The sequence below is a fragment of the Ranitomeya variabilis genome, chromosome 4, assembly GCF_051348905.1.
Source record: "Ranitomeya variabilis isolate aRanVar5 chromosome 4, aRanVar5.hap1, whole genome shotgun sequence".
Taxonomy (NCBI): domain Eukaryota; kingdom Metazoa; phylum Chordata; class Amphibia; order Anura; family Dendrobatidae; genus Ranitomeya; species Ranitomeya variabilis.
This window is the reverse complement of record NC_135235.1, coordinates 72,829,663-72,845,677: the sequence shown is the minus strand read 5'-3', so window position 1 is coordinate 72,845,677 and position 16,015 is coordinate 72,829,663. Positions and strand designations below refer to the sequence as shown.

Here is a 16,015-nt window from a genome sequence, read left to right as displayed (position 1 = left end):
TAGCTGCCAGCTCCTCCCTGGTTCCAGAATTAGTGTTCATAGACGCAAGGAGACAAGGTCTGGTAGACTGGGTTGGGGCATTATAATTATTTAGAGCAGCAAGATGAGGTCTTGTCTATTTCTCTGTATTGGCCTCTCTTTGGATATGTAAAGGAGATGAAGATGACAGACACCCCCTGAAGATGTTGCTATTCCCGATATGTAATATACTAATGCATTCTATATAGGTGATCATTGATGTGATAATATTGAGAGAAGTTGAAGTAACTGTGTAGACCCAGGACACTGAAGACTTTACGGTCAGCCAAGCCCTGTAGCTGGGAGGAGTTTTTAGGAACAAAAGGAAAGTTGCTAGTAAGTTCTAGTAAGTAGTAGCGCAGAGAGAGATCAACGAGAACAGTGAAGTCAGTTATGGGAAAAGTAATAGACTGTGTGTAGGAAGGAGCCCAAGTAGCAAGTCTGATATAGGATGGTATCGTAGCAGTTTGGATCTGAATACAGCAGGCAATTCTGTTCTCAGAAGAGTGAAAATGGAGTACGGAGCTTTGGGCTATTGGGGACCCTAAGACTGCTCAGAAAAGAGTCAGAGGCTGCTTATGGGCTGCAACGTGGAAGCATTGGTGAAAAGATACTGGTCTTGCCATGCTTGAACTTGAGCATCGGTACTGCACCAATATAAACAGTGGTTGGAGGGAAAGCAGAAGGAAATGGAGTCATATTGAATGTACATTTCACCAGTTCCACCAGTAAACTACACTTTTGTCACAATTCTGTAGCGGAATTTCTCGGGGTAATGGGTTCCTTCCCTGTCTCTAAAAATAAGAGGACCCTAGACTATCCCCGTTTCCTAGATTACCCTTAATGGTGGAGATATGCTCACTGACTTGTTTCCTCCTCCACCCAGGGAGGTATGGGAAAGTAGTGTATAGGATAACATAAAATCTGACAGACAGGGGAAACAGACAGGTATAAAAGAAAACCACAATCATACAAACATGCTCACAAAACAACCGAGTGGAAATCAAAGGAACAGTAGGAGTGGAAAAACCAAATGGGAAAGAGGATTAGGATAAACACGTAATACAAAATCCATGCAGATATCTCCAGAAAACACCAACCAACTGCTACTAATTCAGAACTTTGCTTCACCACCAAACCAGGAAGTTGAAAACTATAACCAGCCATTCCCCAGTGCAAGGTGTGAGTGTATATTCCTGAGGAGTGGCCAACACGGAACAGCTGAAACCATTCAGGACAGAGAGCTCCAGGAGATAGACAGACCTGATTATCCCTTGCAATAAAAGAGCATTGCTTAAAGGAAGGTGAAGCAGATCTAATACGTGCAGGGGTTTGTGTAACCAGATGCCGCAATCTTCTGACCCCTTTCTGTCGCGGTATACCTGTGACAACTTTATTTTCGTATACTGGAGTGTCTTCCTCCAGACTAAACTTCTGGGTTCCCGCTTCTACCGTCTAGAAACAATGTAGTCAAGAGGAAAGTTCCATGAAAGAGACGTGGACACATATACACACCCATGGATCCTTTTAAACTAGTGTATGGGGTCACAGCAGAACACCTCGGCCCTTGTGACCCTTACATAGACGCTAGGAAAAGCGCCGGGTTATACTTCCCATAGATGCCATACGTGACCCCTGTCTCCCATGATATAAACATTTATATATGTGTATACTTGTTTTTACTGGATACTGCTTTATAGACTATGTAGTCTACTGTGCTTCTCCATGGCTTTTGCTATTTATACCCTCAAGACTGAGGTCAGGAAGATACTTTTTTTTTCTTTGGCTTATTATTAAGACCCTTTGTTTATTTTTATTATGAGCTTTGCTTGGCGTACATAGTAGGTGAAGTTCACAACGAGATGTGAAAATGTCCTAAGGAAGCAAAACAGATAGTATAAAGTCTTGTCAGAATGCTTTTGAGTTTCTGAAAAGTTTTGTGTATTATCGTGTTTTCGCACTTCTGTCTGACACGGAGATTAATCACCTACCTTAATACCAGTGTTTGCAATCTTTTATCACCATAGTAACTGAATAAAAACTGAGAACTGGAATAAAAATAAAGGGCAGTGGCATCAATTTGGTGCTGTGTAACAGCTGCCGGGGTGTCAGACATCAGCATGGGACGAAATGAGCACAAACCATTCTATGAAGAATTAATGAAGATTCTGGGACACCTGCGGATGAGTCTGACGTGCCGAGCCAGAAACCCAAAGTCTGAATTAGCAGCCTTGCTTGCCTCCAGAGCAATATTTGCAATTCCTAATTCCTGTTTCTGAGCTTTACAAATTGTTTTCCATCTTTCCTTCCGGACACAAATTGGAAAAAAAAAAGAAGTCTCAAAACTCAATAGCGACCAAGTTCTTAAAATTAAGTATGTTTCCTCTTTTCTTTTTGTAAAGCACGGCTCTAGGTTTGCCATATCTTTCTGGAAAATCATCGTATATCCTCTTTAGACACAAACTTAATAAACTATGGAAACTGCTTGTGCTTGTGAGCAGGGCTGTGGAGTCGGAGTGTATTTTGGTGGAGTCAGAGTTGGAGTGAGTATAAAATGGACCAACTTCAACTCCTAATATATAATACATTGGGTACAGTAGTACAATGCAGGATGTGCTGTAAATGTTTTCATAAGAATTTAGGAAAGTTATGAAATGTCCTATAAATAAATGTTCTGATCTAAGGATCTCGGCTTTAAGTTGAGATGAATCTGTGCTGCACTTTATGTACATGCTCAGTAGTGACCAGTATTGTGGAGTCAGAGTTGGGAGTCAGGGAAATTGAAGAGTCAGAGTTAGTGGTTTGGCTTACTGACTCCACACCCCTGACTGCGAGCCACATAAATGAATCCCTTGGAGAATATGTAATGACTTTATTCATGATGAAGTATGTCACCTCTCCAATGGGACATTTTACTTCCACTGAACTAATCATGTCCTTTTTTCTTTTTCCTTAGCAGAGTCTGATCCAGTGCCGGAGATGACGTATGACCTGCGCTGTCAGTGCGATGCCTTCCGGGTTACAAAGACCGTGCGTCCTTACAGCATAACCTGCAACCCTATAAATGAGAATGCTGTCGCTCTTATTATCAGCGATGGAAGGGTCATGATTTGGGAGCTGAAGTCATCTAGTGTCCCTGGGAGGAAAATTCACAGTGCCAGGTTGTACACTATACAACTTACATTTTATCATATCATGTTTTTTTTAATGTTTAGTTTCAGCACTTGGCACAAGATCATCAGTATTGACTGCACAATTTACATTCATTAACGATAGCGGCTTTCTGTTAGGAACGGCAGCATTTGTATCTGGTATCGGCATAATTTACTGGTGTTGCCGAGCTGCAATTTTAGAAATAACCAATGGAGAAGAGTAACACTGTTCTGTTTTCAAGGACAGATGGATTTTTAATTTTCTATTTTACTGCTTGTGGAGACGGGATGGTCAGCGGCCGCCCTGGTCCACTAGCCGAAACTGCATGGACCAGGGATCATCCCACCAAACGCCCACTTTCCTTTTATCATGGGCATAATACTACTCATACAACACAGGGTGAGGGTAAAACAGTGTGGCAATACTTTGTTGAACCACAAAACAGGCAGATAATACCTAGAACAGTCCCAGAAAAATACCCAAGATGGGTGAACATTAGACTCTCACCCTTCTGCTGACTCGCTGGGATAAGAGCAGCTGTTACACAGATGAGATAACGACAAGCTTAGGAAGATAACAGTCCATTGAGATACAAGGCCAGTTGACTGAAGGGTCACAACCTGGTTTCAGCTTTCAGGGCTGACTACCCCACCTGTGGCACACACAGAGAGAAGGTAACGACACGCTTAGGAAAACGATAGTCTATTCAGGTACAGGGCCAATTGACCAGAGGGTCACAACCTGGCTTATCTGAACATCTCCATGGAGCCAGGTGACAAAGTCCCATTCCTAGCTTTCACAAACGTATCCATGATTCAGTGATGGTCAATGGAGCAGATCTGTATTCTTCCAGTCGGGGCCGATGTCCCCTAAGCTGGCATCTTGTAGAAGGATAAATCTGTGTCCCTCGTGATGGAGCCATGATGTGTTGGGGAAGGGGAAGAATGGTGATAAGACCAACTCTCATTGTTTGATTTTGTAATCTATTTGCATAGCTTTTCCTCTGTTTTGGAAGTCAACAAACTAGCTGGCCTGGACAATGTGTAATCAACATATCAGCAAACACCACTAGTCATCAAGGATAACAGCACAATATGTTACATCAAATGTCAACTACAAGTCAACATTACAGGCTTAGTCAAACAAAAGTCTGTGTTTTTTGACCAGCCAGAAAGAAACACATAAATCCAAAAGTTAACATATAGATAAGTCTATTATTCCTGGCTTGCTGAAAACAGGTGGCCAGTTTCTTAGGCAAGGATCACAATGCTTGCAAGGTCTCTGCTCTACAGCTTGCAAGAGCTTCTCTAAAACTAGTCTTATTTCTGGATCAAGTCAGTTGCAGTGAACCTGCCGTTCCTTCAATGCTGCAGAGGCAAAGTTGCCACTGTTTACAGCATCGGGAAGATAGCAGTTAGGACCAGTAGCTCCACCAGCCGCCCTTATGAACTGTCAATCGTGAGGAGAACATTGCTCCTGGCGAGCTAGAAGGCAAGCACCAGGGGATTCCCAATGAATGTAGATGAAAAAAACCCTTTAATGTTCTGGATGCCACTGGGCCTATTCTACAAAGTATATTGCCTTTCAGAAAAATGTTGTTTTGTTTTTTTTGTTTTTTTTTTAAATTGTGCTGACCATTGTATTAGGGAACTGTTTTATTTGGCAGCTACGAGCAAGAAGGAGACTTGTACCACATTTTTGGCCTAAGTGATATAGTAAAATGTATATAGGCTTCTGGTTGAGCACATTGTCTTTCAGGCATATTGTTTGGGTGGTGCATCTGGACTCCTTTTTACTTTATTTTGACTCTTTGAATGCATATACCACACATATCTCCCGAAAAAGTCTGTGTGTGTATGATTGAAAAAAAAAATGGCTATGTTTGCATATATTTTCGTTTTAGTTTTGGTCACAGGTGACATATTTACACGTACTTTTAATATATCGGTCAAAACAATTTCATATAGATGGGCTGTAGTTGTTTCACAGCACAATTTATCTATTCTTTCTGCACTGGGCCTCATCTGAGAATACCAGGTCCTCCCCAGCCCGCACTTGGCAATGCCAGGACCTAGTCAGCCAGCACATGCCAGCCACATAACAATGCCGGGACCACTCCAGCCAGCACATGGCGATACTAGGACCTCCGCAGCCAGCACATGCCAGCCACATGGCAATGTCAGGGCCTCATCAGCCAGCACATGGCGATACTAGGACCTCTGCAGCTAGCACATGCCAGCCACATGGCATTGCCAGGACCTCCGCATCCTGCACGCGCCAGCCACATGGCAATGTCAGGACCTCACCAGCCAGCACATGGTGATACTAGGACCTCCGCAGCCAGCACATGCCAGACATGTTGCATTGCCAAGATCTCCGAAGCCAGCACATGCCAGTCACATGGCAATGTCAGGACCTCACCAGCCAACACTTTGCGATAGTAGGACTTCACCAGCCAGCTCATGCCAGCCACATATCGATGCCAGGACGTCACCAGCCTACACTTTGCGATACTAGGGCTTCACCAGCCAGCTCATGCCAGCCACATGGCGCTGCCAGGACCTCACCAGCCAGCTACATGGCGATGCCAGTCCCTCACCAGTCGGTGCATGGCAAAAAACTGTGTCAGGTTGCGAAAAATAATGCATTTCAGTATAATGGTTCCTTTGTGGGCATTTTAATGAGGGACTTTAGCGACTCTTTTAAAAGGAGCTTTTTTCATTTGTGAAATAACATCCCAAGATATCCATATTCCTATGGCTTAAACTTGTGTGGAGTTTCATCAGCACATCATTTGTTTTATGTGGTACCCAAGATATGTGTGTGGGATCATCAAGGCATAAAACACCTACCTGCACGCCATCCTTTCATCTCCATCATCCAGAGAAGTGCCGCAGGTTACAGTCTGAAGAAAGCCGCCATTACAGAAGAGTTTCGTGGAGACTCCTCCAGCTAAATGTCACCATTACTGCCTTAGCTGCTAAATAAGCATATGTATCTTATACCCTGAATTCGCTCTCAAAGTATTTAACATTCTCTGCTGTTGCATTTATTGAGTTCATCCGTGCAGTGTTTTTTCTTGATTATTAAACTTCAGCTTGTAGGCGTAATCAAGTCATTATCTGTCGTTTCACGGAAAGCTGCCATTTCGATAAGACACAGAAGGATTCCCTGCAGCGGTCTATGTTATTAGCCTCCTATATCTCCCTTACAATTACCATATGTTCTGCGTTTGATGTTATCATTGGTGATAGTGCAACTAAAAAAGAATCATTTTGTGGAGAAATGTGATGCAATTTGTAATTGGAGCCTTTCCCTTCCATGCCGGCTGCTTCATGCAATTAAATGTCTGGCGCTAGAAATGGGAAAAGAACCAATTATGGAGACTCGTATTCCTGTTTTTTACTCTGGATGTTCTAGCTCCAGCAAATATCACAGAACAGTCTCAGACCCCATTGGGTCTTACATTCTACTTTCCTTATTTTCGATAGAAACTTGGTTCAAGTTCTTCAGGAGCCGTTTAAACTGTTTTATTGGAGCATGGGAGGAAACCTGTTGGAAAACCAGACCAACACGGGGAGAACATGCAAACTCACTATTGTACTGTTACTTCCAATGGTGTCCTGATCTTCAGACCCTCACAGCTCCACTTCTGGTTTGTGCTTGGTACAGGAACGTTTCCGGTGTTGATACTTCATTATGCAATTTTTTTTTCGGTCTGCAAGAGAGCTGTCTAATAAGAACCACCTAGGAGAAGTAGCTACCCAGTAAATCAGCCCAACCTTTTATGAGCCGTGCAACATGACCAAGGATAAATGCCAAGTCAGAAACTCCTCTATAGACCCCCAGATGGCTTAGAGTTGAATTTCCTTGGCTCTGTAATGGAGGTAAGTCTCATACTTTTCTCCCTTGGAGCATTGCCTGTAAGACCCTATTCTCAGCTGGTCTCTTTGAGGAGAACTGGTTCTGACCCCCCCCTCAAGTCTTAATCAGTGATGTGTTAGAAGAGCTGGCTGACTGGACGCCTCAATATCGAAGCCAGACTTCTATCACATCCACTGCAAAGACAGAGAAGGAGGCTGGCTTGGCTACTGAGGTGAGCAGTCCGCTATCCACCTTCATACATAGAACTGATTTTGTGCTGACATAGAAAAAGCTCTATTGAGTATGAACCATAAGTAGAGCTGCCAGGACCTAGTATTGAGGCTGATACCTGAAGATCATCACATTGGAAAATAAAAGTCTAAGTTTTTATATGAGGGTGAGTTATCACTTTGTGTACGAGGTCACCGTCTCTCCAGTCACTGCTGTGCAGGTTTGCTTCGATTCATTTGTGACCATGGTGTGAGAAGCACAAGTGTCGGTCATGAAGGATCAGATGCTCGTCCACATCCAAGACCAATGACAACATTGAGCCTCCTCTCTATAATCCTTTACTTGCCCCATCGGACTTTCTCCTGTGTTGTCAGATTCCTAGATTAGGAATTGGACAATGCTATCAAAAGGTGAATTAAATGTGAAAAAAACAACTTTGTTGCTCATCCTGTAGGCTACTAGGTTAAACCGTTTTACTAGAATCTGGCAGAGACAGCAGGAGTCCATTCCCTCCTGGTTTCCAACTGGACGTCTATTAATCTTCATATGATCAAAGCAAATAGAAAGTCTCTTAAAGGACTTTCAAGGTGAAGCTACTTCAGGAAAAAGACAGCTGGCTTTTTCCTAAAGTGGCTTCAATGGTGGTTTTGCCATCGCTTTTTGCATCTGGTCCGCCACTGAGAGCGTTTCCCTGCACCTTCAACTACAAAGAGTGGACGGCCTCCAAACAAAGCTGCCTGAAGAATGAGCTAGTTACTTCTTTTAACCGCGTCATGGTTTCAGAGCACAGAAGTGGATACAAGAAATGACATGTGCGCAGCAGTGTCAATATTACATTGCTCCACACTATGCTAATTTCTTATGGCTGCTGTTAAGGTAGATTCCATGAGGATTTCCCTGAAAAAAGACGTTGTGTACACATAGAAGGAACATGGCCTTATCACAACTTCGATCAAAGGAATGCCCAAACGTAGTGAACTCTCGCCCCAATCCCTTTACACGTCTTCATTAATTGGTTATTGATCAGACTTCTCCCTTTTCAGGTGGAACCATAGTAGTGTGATTACCTTCTTAGCACACAGGCTGTCTCTACTAATAGACTGGCTTGTGGAAATGCTCTGTATCCATATGAAATTAGTGCTTGGCTCAGCAGGGATTTCGCAGATCCCATTGGCCTATAATAGATCTGTCAGATTTCAGTCTTTTCAGAAGGGTTCAATAGTTCAACAGACAGTGTCAATCAATCAAGGACTTCAGAAATCGGACATAACTAAACCATGATGCCAGTGAGAAAATAATCGTACTATAATCCCTGGTGACTAGTTTTACCTGCTCTGACGTCAAGAGTCAGTCAACGGGAACCTCTTGTAGAAGCTTTCTGGCTGTTCCTGTATCTCCTCCGCCTGCCTAATTTTAAGGTGGGCATGGATATGAATGCTGAATAAGTCTGAGACATCACACTCAAAGGATGAGTTCACTAGGGTAAATCTGCCTAAAAGGAAGGCTGGTATGACAAGAGCTCTCTACCCACATTAGATGTGATGTTTCTCAGCATTTCATAATTCCTTTACCAGGGAATTCTTCCCTTCTTTTCTGCTGTCAGGAGAACACTTAATGATTGTTAAATTTCTGTCAGTAGTGTCTACAAAGAAGAACGTTGTCAGAAAACCCTGCGTTTGTGTTGATGGTGTGTCTGAGCCCGCGTATGGCAGCAATTGTGCTGGCTAACAATTGCTAGAAAGGAGCTGTCATGGAACTAGGCTTCATCTTATCACTGCGATCGGCAGCTGGAGGCTCCGTGTACACTGGGTCTTAATGAAGACTTTTTTTTCACTGTGACGTTAAAAAAAATCCAAAATCAAGAAAGAGTAACCTACAGCACAGAATAAATTTTTCTTGCAGGCATATTTTTATTGAACCGATCAATGTATAACAGAAAATTTCCAATTGCCTTTATCACGATATCTGTTGTTGCTGGTATCTGTGTGTCCGATAACAGATCATCATTAAGTCCCAGTGTACACGGAGCCTCCAGCTGCAGATAGTGTTGATAAAGGCCGAAACGCTGACAATTGGACATTTTCTGTTTTATATTGTTCGGTTCACTAAAAACAAGCTTTCAAGAAATTACTTTTTCTGGACATTTACGGTACTATATGTTAGTGGTAAATTTAGGTCAGTTTTTTTGTGTGTTTTATTGTGGAAATATCGAAAATATTTTATGGTGAAAATTTTTAGAAAATTTTGAAGTTTTCAAGCTGTGAATTTTTATGCCCTTAAACCATAATTGTTAATAGCCTTTATCACATGTCTACTTTACATCAGCATCATGTTTTAACCATGTTTTTATTTAGATAGTAACAAGAGTTAAGCGTTGATCAGCAATTTCTTGTTTTTCTAACTACATTTCCAAAACCAATATTTTTGGAACCATGTCAAATTTGAAGGGAATTTGAAATTTTGTTTTTATACCGTTCTCCATGTGGTAAAAGTGATAAGGCAGCTTTATTCTTCTGGTCAATGCGATTACAGCCATACCACATTCATATAATTTTTTTTTTATGTTTTACCCAATAAAAACTATTTTTTTGAAAATAACAATTGGTTTGCATCGCTATCTTCTGAGAGCTATAGCTTTTTTTTTTTTTTTTTTTTACTTCTATGCAAATGGAGCTTTATGGCGGTTTGGTTTTTTGCGGCACGAGATGACTTTTTCAGCGATACAATTTTTATTTGCATTTGCCTTTTTGATCCTGTTTTGTTACACTTTTTGTTCTGCGGTATGAAGAAAAATGGATAGGTTCTTACTTTTTTTTTTTTTTTTTTTTTTACGGTGTTCACTGAAGGTGTTAAGTAGTGTTATAATTTTATAGTTTGGGTCGATAGAATTGTGCACTTTTTTTGTTTACTTTTGTTCATGCATAAATAAATATATGTATTGGTATAATATTTTTTATTCTTTTTTGTTTTTACAATTTTTGCCTACATAATGCTGCTCTCAGATGATATAGCAAAGCAAAATTCTGCTGACAGATTCCCTTTAAATGTTTGTAGGTAGAACTGGGGGACAAAGGCACATGTTTGACTTTAGCATCAGATCATACATGGATTTTGTTGCTTCTTACCGTAGAGATACATAGGTCTGTGTAGGAGCTGCAGACATAAAACGGTAGGATATTTTTAATGAAAAATTGTTGCAGTTGTTTAGTTATTAACATGTTCCATTATAATTCTATATAAAGTAATCTTTTATATTGCTTGCCTTATCTCCTCAGTGGCTCCAGTGCATGCACTTTATATGCCCCTCTGTCGTTCTGTGGGAAACCAGTTGGGCTTCAGCAGAAGAAATGTCCAGATCTCTCCCTTGACAGCATGATAGGTAAGAAATTGTAAGTTTCTTACTATGTCCTCTGTAAGTCATCTGTTACTGCTTGTGTTATTAGCTTCTGCAGCCTGGAGGGGACAGCGGAGAGAAATAATAAATCCTTTTATATCCCTCCTAGACCTGGATATCTGCACAGACAATATGCTTACTTAATCTAACGTTGGGCCATGTTATTTGAACAGCAGTTTTGTTTCACAATGGACAAAATCGACCCTCCAAACGCCATATTCAGAATTAAGCATAGTCAACTTGAAGAATTGCGGCAGAATCTAGTTCTTCATGCATATGAATCTGTGAAATTTAGTAGATAAGCGGTAAATTGCTTTATAATTGTTGTTAAAAGAAATCCCCCCCCCCCTTCATGGCATTTCCTACTCGTGAGACCCCCAGTCATTTTCTATTAACTTTTAAGAGACTTCTCCTGCACCACTGCAGAAAAAACTATTGTTGAGTTGGTTGTTGTAGTGATTCTTCACACTTCCTAAAAGATGAGAGTACTTAACAGGGGTCTTCTAAATTAACTGTGTTGCATTCCATAAAAAATATTGGGATGTGGGTTTTCTAAACCAAAAAAATCCATTTAACCCCTTCCTGACCTTTGACGCCACGTAGGCGTCATGAAAGTCGGTGCCAATCCGACCCATGACGCCTATGTGGCGTCATGGAATGATCGCGTCCCTGCAGATCGGGTGAAAGGGTTAACTCCTATTTCACCCGATCTGCAGGGAGGGGGGGTTGTACTTCAGCCCAGGGGGGGTGGCTTTGCCCCCACGTGGCTACGATCGCTCTAATTGGCTGTTGAAACTGCAACAGCCAATCAGAGCAATTTGCAATATGTCACCTATGAAAATGGTGAAATATTGCAATCCAGCCATGGCCGATGCTGCAATAGCATCTGCCATGGCTGGAAATCATGTTCTGCCCCCCCCCCACCGCCCCCGATCTCCTCCCCAGTCCTCCGTTCTGTCCGGTACCCCCCTCCGTCCCCCTGTCCGCTCCCCCGTGCTCCTGTCCGCTCCCCCGTCCTCCGATCCCGCCCCCTGTGCTCCGATCCACCCCCCCACCACCCCCTCATACTTACCGAGCCTCCCGAAGTCGGTCCGTCTTCTCCCTGGGCGCCGCCATCTTCCAAAATGACGGGCGCATGCGCAGTGCGCCCGCTGAATCTGCCGGCCGGCAGATGAGTTACAAGTACATTTTGATCGCTGTGGTAGGTTCTATCACAGCGATCAAAATAAAAAAATAATAAATAAACCCCCCCCTTTATCACCCCCATAGGTAGGGACAATAATAAAATAAAGAAAATATATATTTTTTCTTTTTCCACTAGGGTTAGTGTTGTGAATTTGGATTCTGGGCTCCCCCGGTGGCCGCTTGTGGAATTGGACTTGTCATCCTCTTTCCTGTTTCACCTGGTTCCATCAGTAGTGGGTGTCGCTATTTAAGCTCATTTCTCTGGTGGTTTCTTGCCGGTCAACAATGTTATCTGATGCCTCTCAGTGCTTGTTCCTGCTTCTAGACTACTACTAGATAAGTTGGACTTTTGTCCATGTTTTGTTTTGCCTATTTGTTCCAGTTCACAGCTGAAGTTTTGTTACTGTGTCTGGAAAGCTCTCGTTGATCAGGGATTGCTACTCTGGCGTTATGAGTTAATGCCAGAGTTTAAGGTAATCTCTGGATGGTGTTTTGTTAGTGTTTTTCTGCTGACCATGAAAGTATACTATCTGTCTTCTGCTATCTAGTAAGCGGACCTCAAATTTGCTAAGACTATTTTCCTGCTGCGTTTGTTGTTTCATCTGAACTCACCGTCATTATATGTGGGGGGCTACTGTCTTCTTTGGAATATTTCTCTAGAGGTGAGCCAGGTCTTATATTTCCCTCTGCTAGCTATTTAGGTCTTAGGCCAGAGCTGGGCATCTAGCGATAAATAGGAAATGCTACCTGGCTATTTCTAGTTGCGCGGCAGGCTTAGTTCATGGTCAGTATAGTTCCATCTTCCGAGAGCTTGTCCCTCTATAGGCTTGCTATGATCTCTGCCTGCAGAGATCATGACAGTTTGACCGGCCAGAAACCACCAGAGAAATGAGCTTAAATAGCGACACCCACTACTGATGGAACCAGGTGAAACAGGAAAGAGGATGACAAGTCCAATTCCACAAGCGGCCACCGGGGGAGCCCAGAATCCAAATTCACAACAGTAACCACATGGGTTTTTTTTTACTGTTGTGAATTTGGATTCTGGGCTCCCCCGGTGGCCGCTTGTGGAATTGGACTTGTCATCCTCTTTCCTGTTTCACCTGGTTCCATCAGTAGTGGGTGTCGCTATTTAAGCTCATTTCTCTGGTGGTTTCTTGCCGGTCAACAATGTTATCTGATGCCTCTCAGTGCTTGTTCCTGCTTCTAGACTACTACTAGATAAGTTGGACTTTTGTCCATGTTTTGTTTTGCCTATTTGTTCCAGTTCACAGCTGAAGTTTTGTTACTGTGTCTGGAAAGCTCTCGTTGATCAGGGATTGCTACTCTGGCGTTATGAGTTAATGCCAGAGTTTAAGGTAATCTCTGGATGGTGTTTTGTTAGTGTTTTTCTGCTGACCATGAAAGTATACTATCTGTCTTCTGCTATCTAGTAAGCGGACCTCAAATTTGCTAAGACTATTTTCCTGCTGCGTTTGTTGTTTCATCTGAACTCACCGTCATTATATGTGGGGGGCTACTGTCTTCTTTGGAATATTTCTCTAGAGGTGAGCCAGGTCTTATATTTCCCTCTGCTAGCTATTTAGGTCTTAGGCCAGAGCTGGGCATCTAGCGATAAATAGGAAATGCTACCTGGCTATTTCTAGTTGCGCGGCAGGCTTAGTTCATGGTCAGTATAGTTCCATCTTCCGAGAGCTTGTCCCTCTATAGGCTGTCATGATCTCTGCAGGCAGAGATCATAGCAAGCCTATAGAGGGACAAGCTCTCGGAAGATGGAACTATACTGACCATGAACTAAGCCTGCCGCGCAACTAGAAATAGCCAGGTAGCATTTCCTATTTATCGCTAGATGCCCAGCTCTGGCCTAAGACCTAAATAGCTAGCAGAGGGAAATATAAGACCTGGCTCACCTCTAGAGAAATATTCCAAAGAAGACAGTAGCCCCCCACATATAATGACGGTGAGTTCAGATGAAACAACAAACGCAGCAGGAAAATAGTCTTAGCAAATTTGAGGTCCGCTTACTAGATAGCAGAAGACAGATAGTATACTTTCATGGTCAGCAGAAAAACACTAACAAAACACCATCCAGAGATTACCTTAAACTCTGGCATTAACTCATAACGCCAGAGTAGCAATCCCTGATCAACGAGAGCTTTCCAGACACAGTAACAAAACTTCAGCTGTGAACTGGAACAAATAGGCAAAACAAAACATGGACAAAAGTCCAACTTATCTAGTAGTAGTCTAGAAGCAGGAACAAGCACTGAGAGGCATCAGATAACATTGTTGACCGGCAAGAAACCACCAGAGAAATGAGCTTAAATAGCGACACCCACTACTGATGGAACCAGGTGAAACAGGAAAGAGGATGACAAGTCCAATTCCACAAGCGGCCACCGGGGGAGCCCAGAATCCAAATTCACAACAGGTTAGGGTTAGAACTAGGGTTAGAACTAGGGGTAGGGTTAGGGTTAGGGGCAGGGTTAGGGTTACGGGTAGGGTTAGGGTTATGGCATGTGCACACAGTGCGGATTTGGCCGCGGATCCGCAGCGGATTGGCCGCGGATCCGCAGCGGATTGGCCGCTGCGAATTCGTAGCAGTTTTCCATCAGGTTTACAGTACCATGTACACCTATGGAAAACCAAATCCGCTGTGCCCATGGTGCGGAAAATTCCGTGCAGAAACGCTGCGTTGTATTTTCCGCAGCATGTCAGTTCTTTGTGAGGATTCCGCAGCGTTTTACACCTGTTCCTCAATAGGAATCCGCAGGTGAAATCCGCACAAAAAAAACCACTGGAAATCTGCTGTAAATCCGCAGGTAAAACGCAGTGCCTTTTACCTGCAGATTTTTCAAAAATCGTGCGGAAAAATCTCACACGAATCCGCAACGTGGGCACATAGCCTTAGGGTTAGGGTTGGAATTAGGGCTAGGGTTGGAAATAGGGTTAAGATTAGGCTTGTGGTTAGGGTTACGGATAGGGTTAGGGGTGTGTTGGGGTTACAGTTGTGGTTAGGGTTGGGATTAGGGTTAGGGTTGGGATTAGGGTTAGGATTAGGGTTAGGGTTGGAATTAGGGTTACGGGTGTGTTGGGGTTAGGGTTGTGATTAGGGTTATGGCTACAGTTGGGATTAGGATTAGGGGTGTGTTGGGGTTAGTGTTGAAGTTCGAATTGAGGGGTTTCCACTGTTTAGGCACATCAGGGGTCTCCAAACGCAACATGGCGCCACCATTGATTCCAGCCAATCTTGCGTTCAAAAAGTCAAATGGTGCTCCCTCCCTTCCAAGCACTGACGTGCGCCCAAACAGTGGTGTACCCCCACATTTGGGGTACCAGCGTACTCAGGACAAACTGGGCAACAACTGTTGGGGTCCAATTTCTCCTGTTACCCTTGTAAAAATAAAAAATTACTTGCTAAAACATAATTTTTGAGGAAAGAACAATTATTTTTTATTTTCACGGCTCTGCGTTATTAACTTCTGTGAAGCACTTGGGGGTTGAACGTGCTCATCACACATCTAGATAAGTTCCTTGGGGGGTCTAGTTTCCAAAATGGGGTCACTTGTGGGGTGTTTCTACTGTTTAGGCACATCAGGGGCTCTGCAAATGCAACGTGATGCCCGCAGACCATTCCATCAAAGTCTGCATTTCAAATGTCACTACTTCCCTTCCGAGCTCTGACGTGCGCCCAAACAGTGGTTTACCCCCACATATGGGGTACCAGCACACTCACAACAAACTGGGCAACAAATATTGGGGCCCAATTTCTCCTGTTACCCTTGTGAAAACAAAAAATTGTTTGCTAAAACATCTTTTTTGAGGAAAGAAAAATGATTTTTTATTTTCACGGCTCTGCGTTGTAAACTTCTTTGAAGCTCTTAGGGGTTGAACGTTCTCACCACACATCTAGATAAGTTCCTTGGGGGGTCTAGTTTCCAAAATGGGGTCACTTTTGGGGGGTTTCTACTGTTTAGGCATATAAGGGGCTCTGCAAACGTAACATGATGCCCGCAGACCATTCCATCAAAGTCTGCATTCCAAAACGTCACTACTTCCCTTCCGAGCCCCGGCATGTGCCCAAACAGTGGTTTACCCGCACATATGGGGTATCGGCGTACTCAGGAGAAACTGGACAACAACTTTTGGGGTCAAATTTCTCCTGTTACC

At 43.1% G+C, this 16,015-nt stretch overlaps 1 protein-coding gene across 8 annotated transcripts in view; it reads left to right on the top strand.

The window, feature by feature from the left end:
* The window catches only part of WDR11 (WD repeat domain 11), a 134,288-nt gene that overhangs the window by 30,620 nt on the left and 87,653 nt on the right, over positions 1-16,015 (top strand). For 6 of the 8 annotated variants that reach the window (XM_077258731.1, XM_077258728.1, XM_077258729.1 and 3 more), the window contains exons 8-9: positions 2,975-3,179; positions 10,542-10,645. In XM_077258731.1, coding sequence (XP_077114846.1) covers positions 2,975-3,179; positions 10,542-10,645 — 309 coding nt within the window. The remainder of the gene's footprint in view (positions 1-2,974; positions 3,180-10,541; positions 10,646-16,015) is intronic. The other 2 variants (XM_077258730.1, XM_077258727.1) reach the window with 1 other exon arrangement.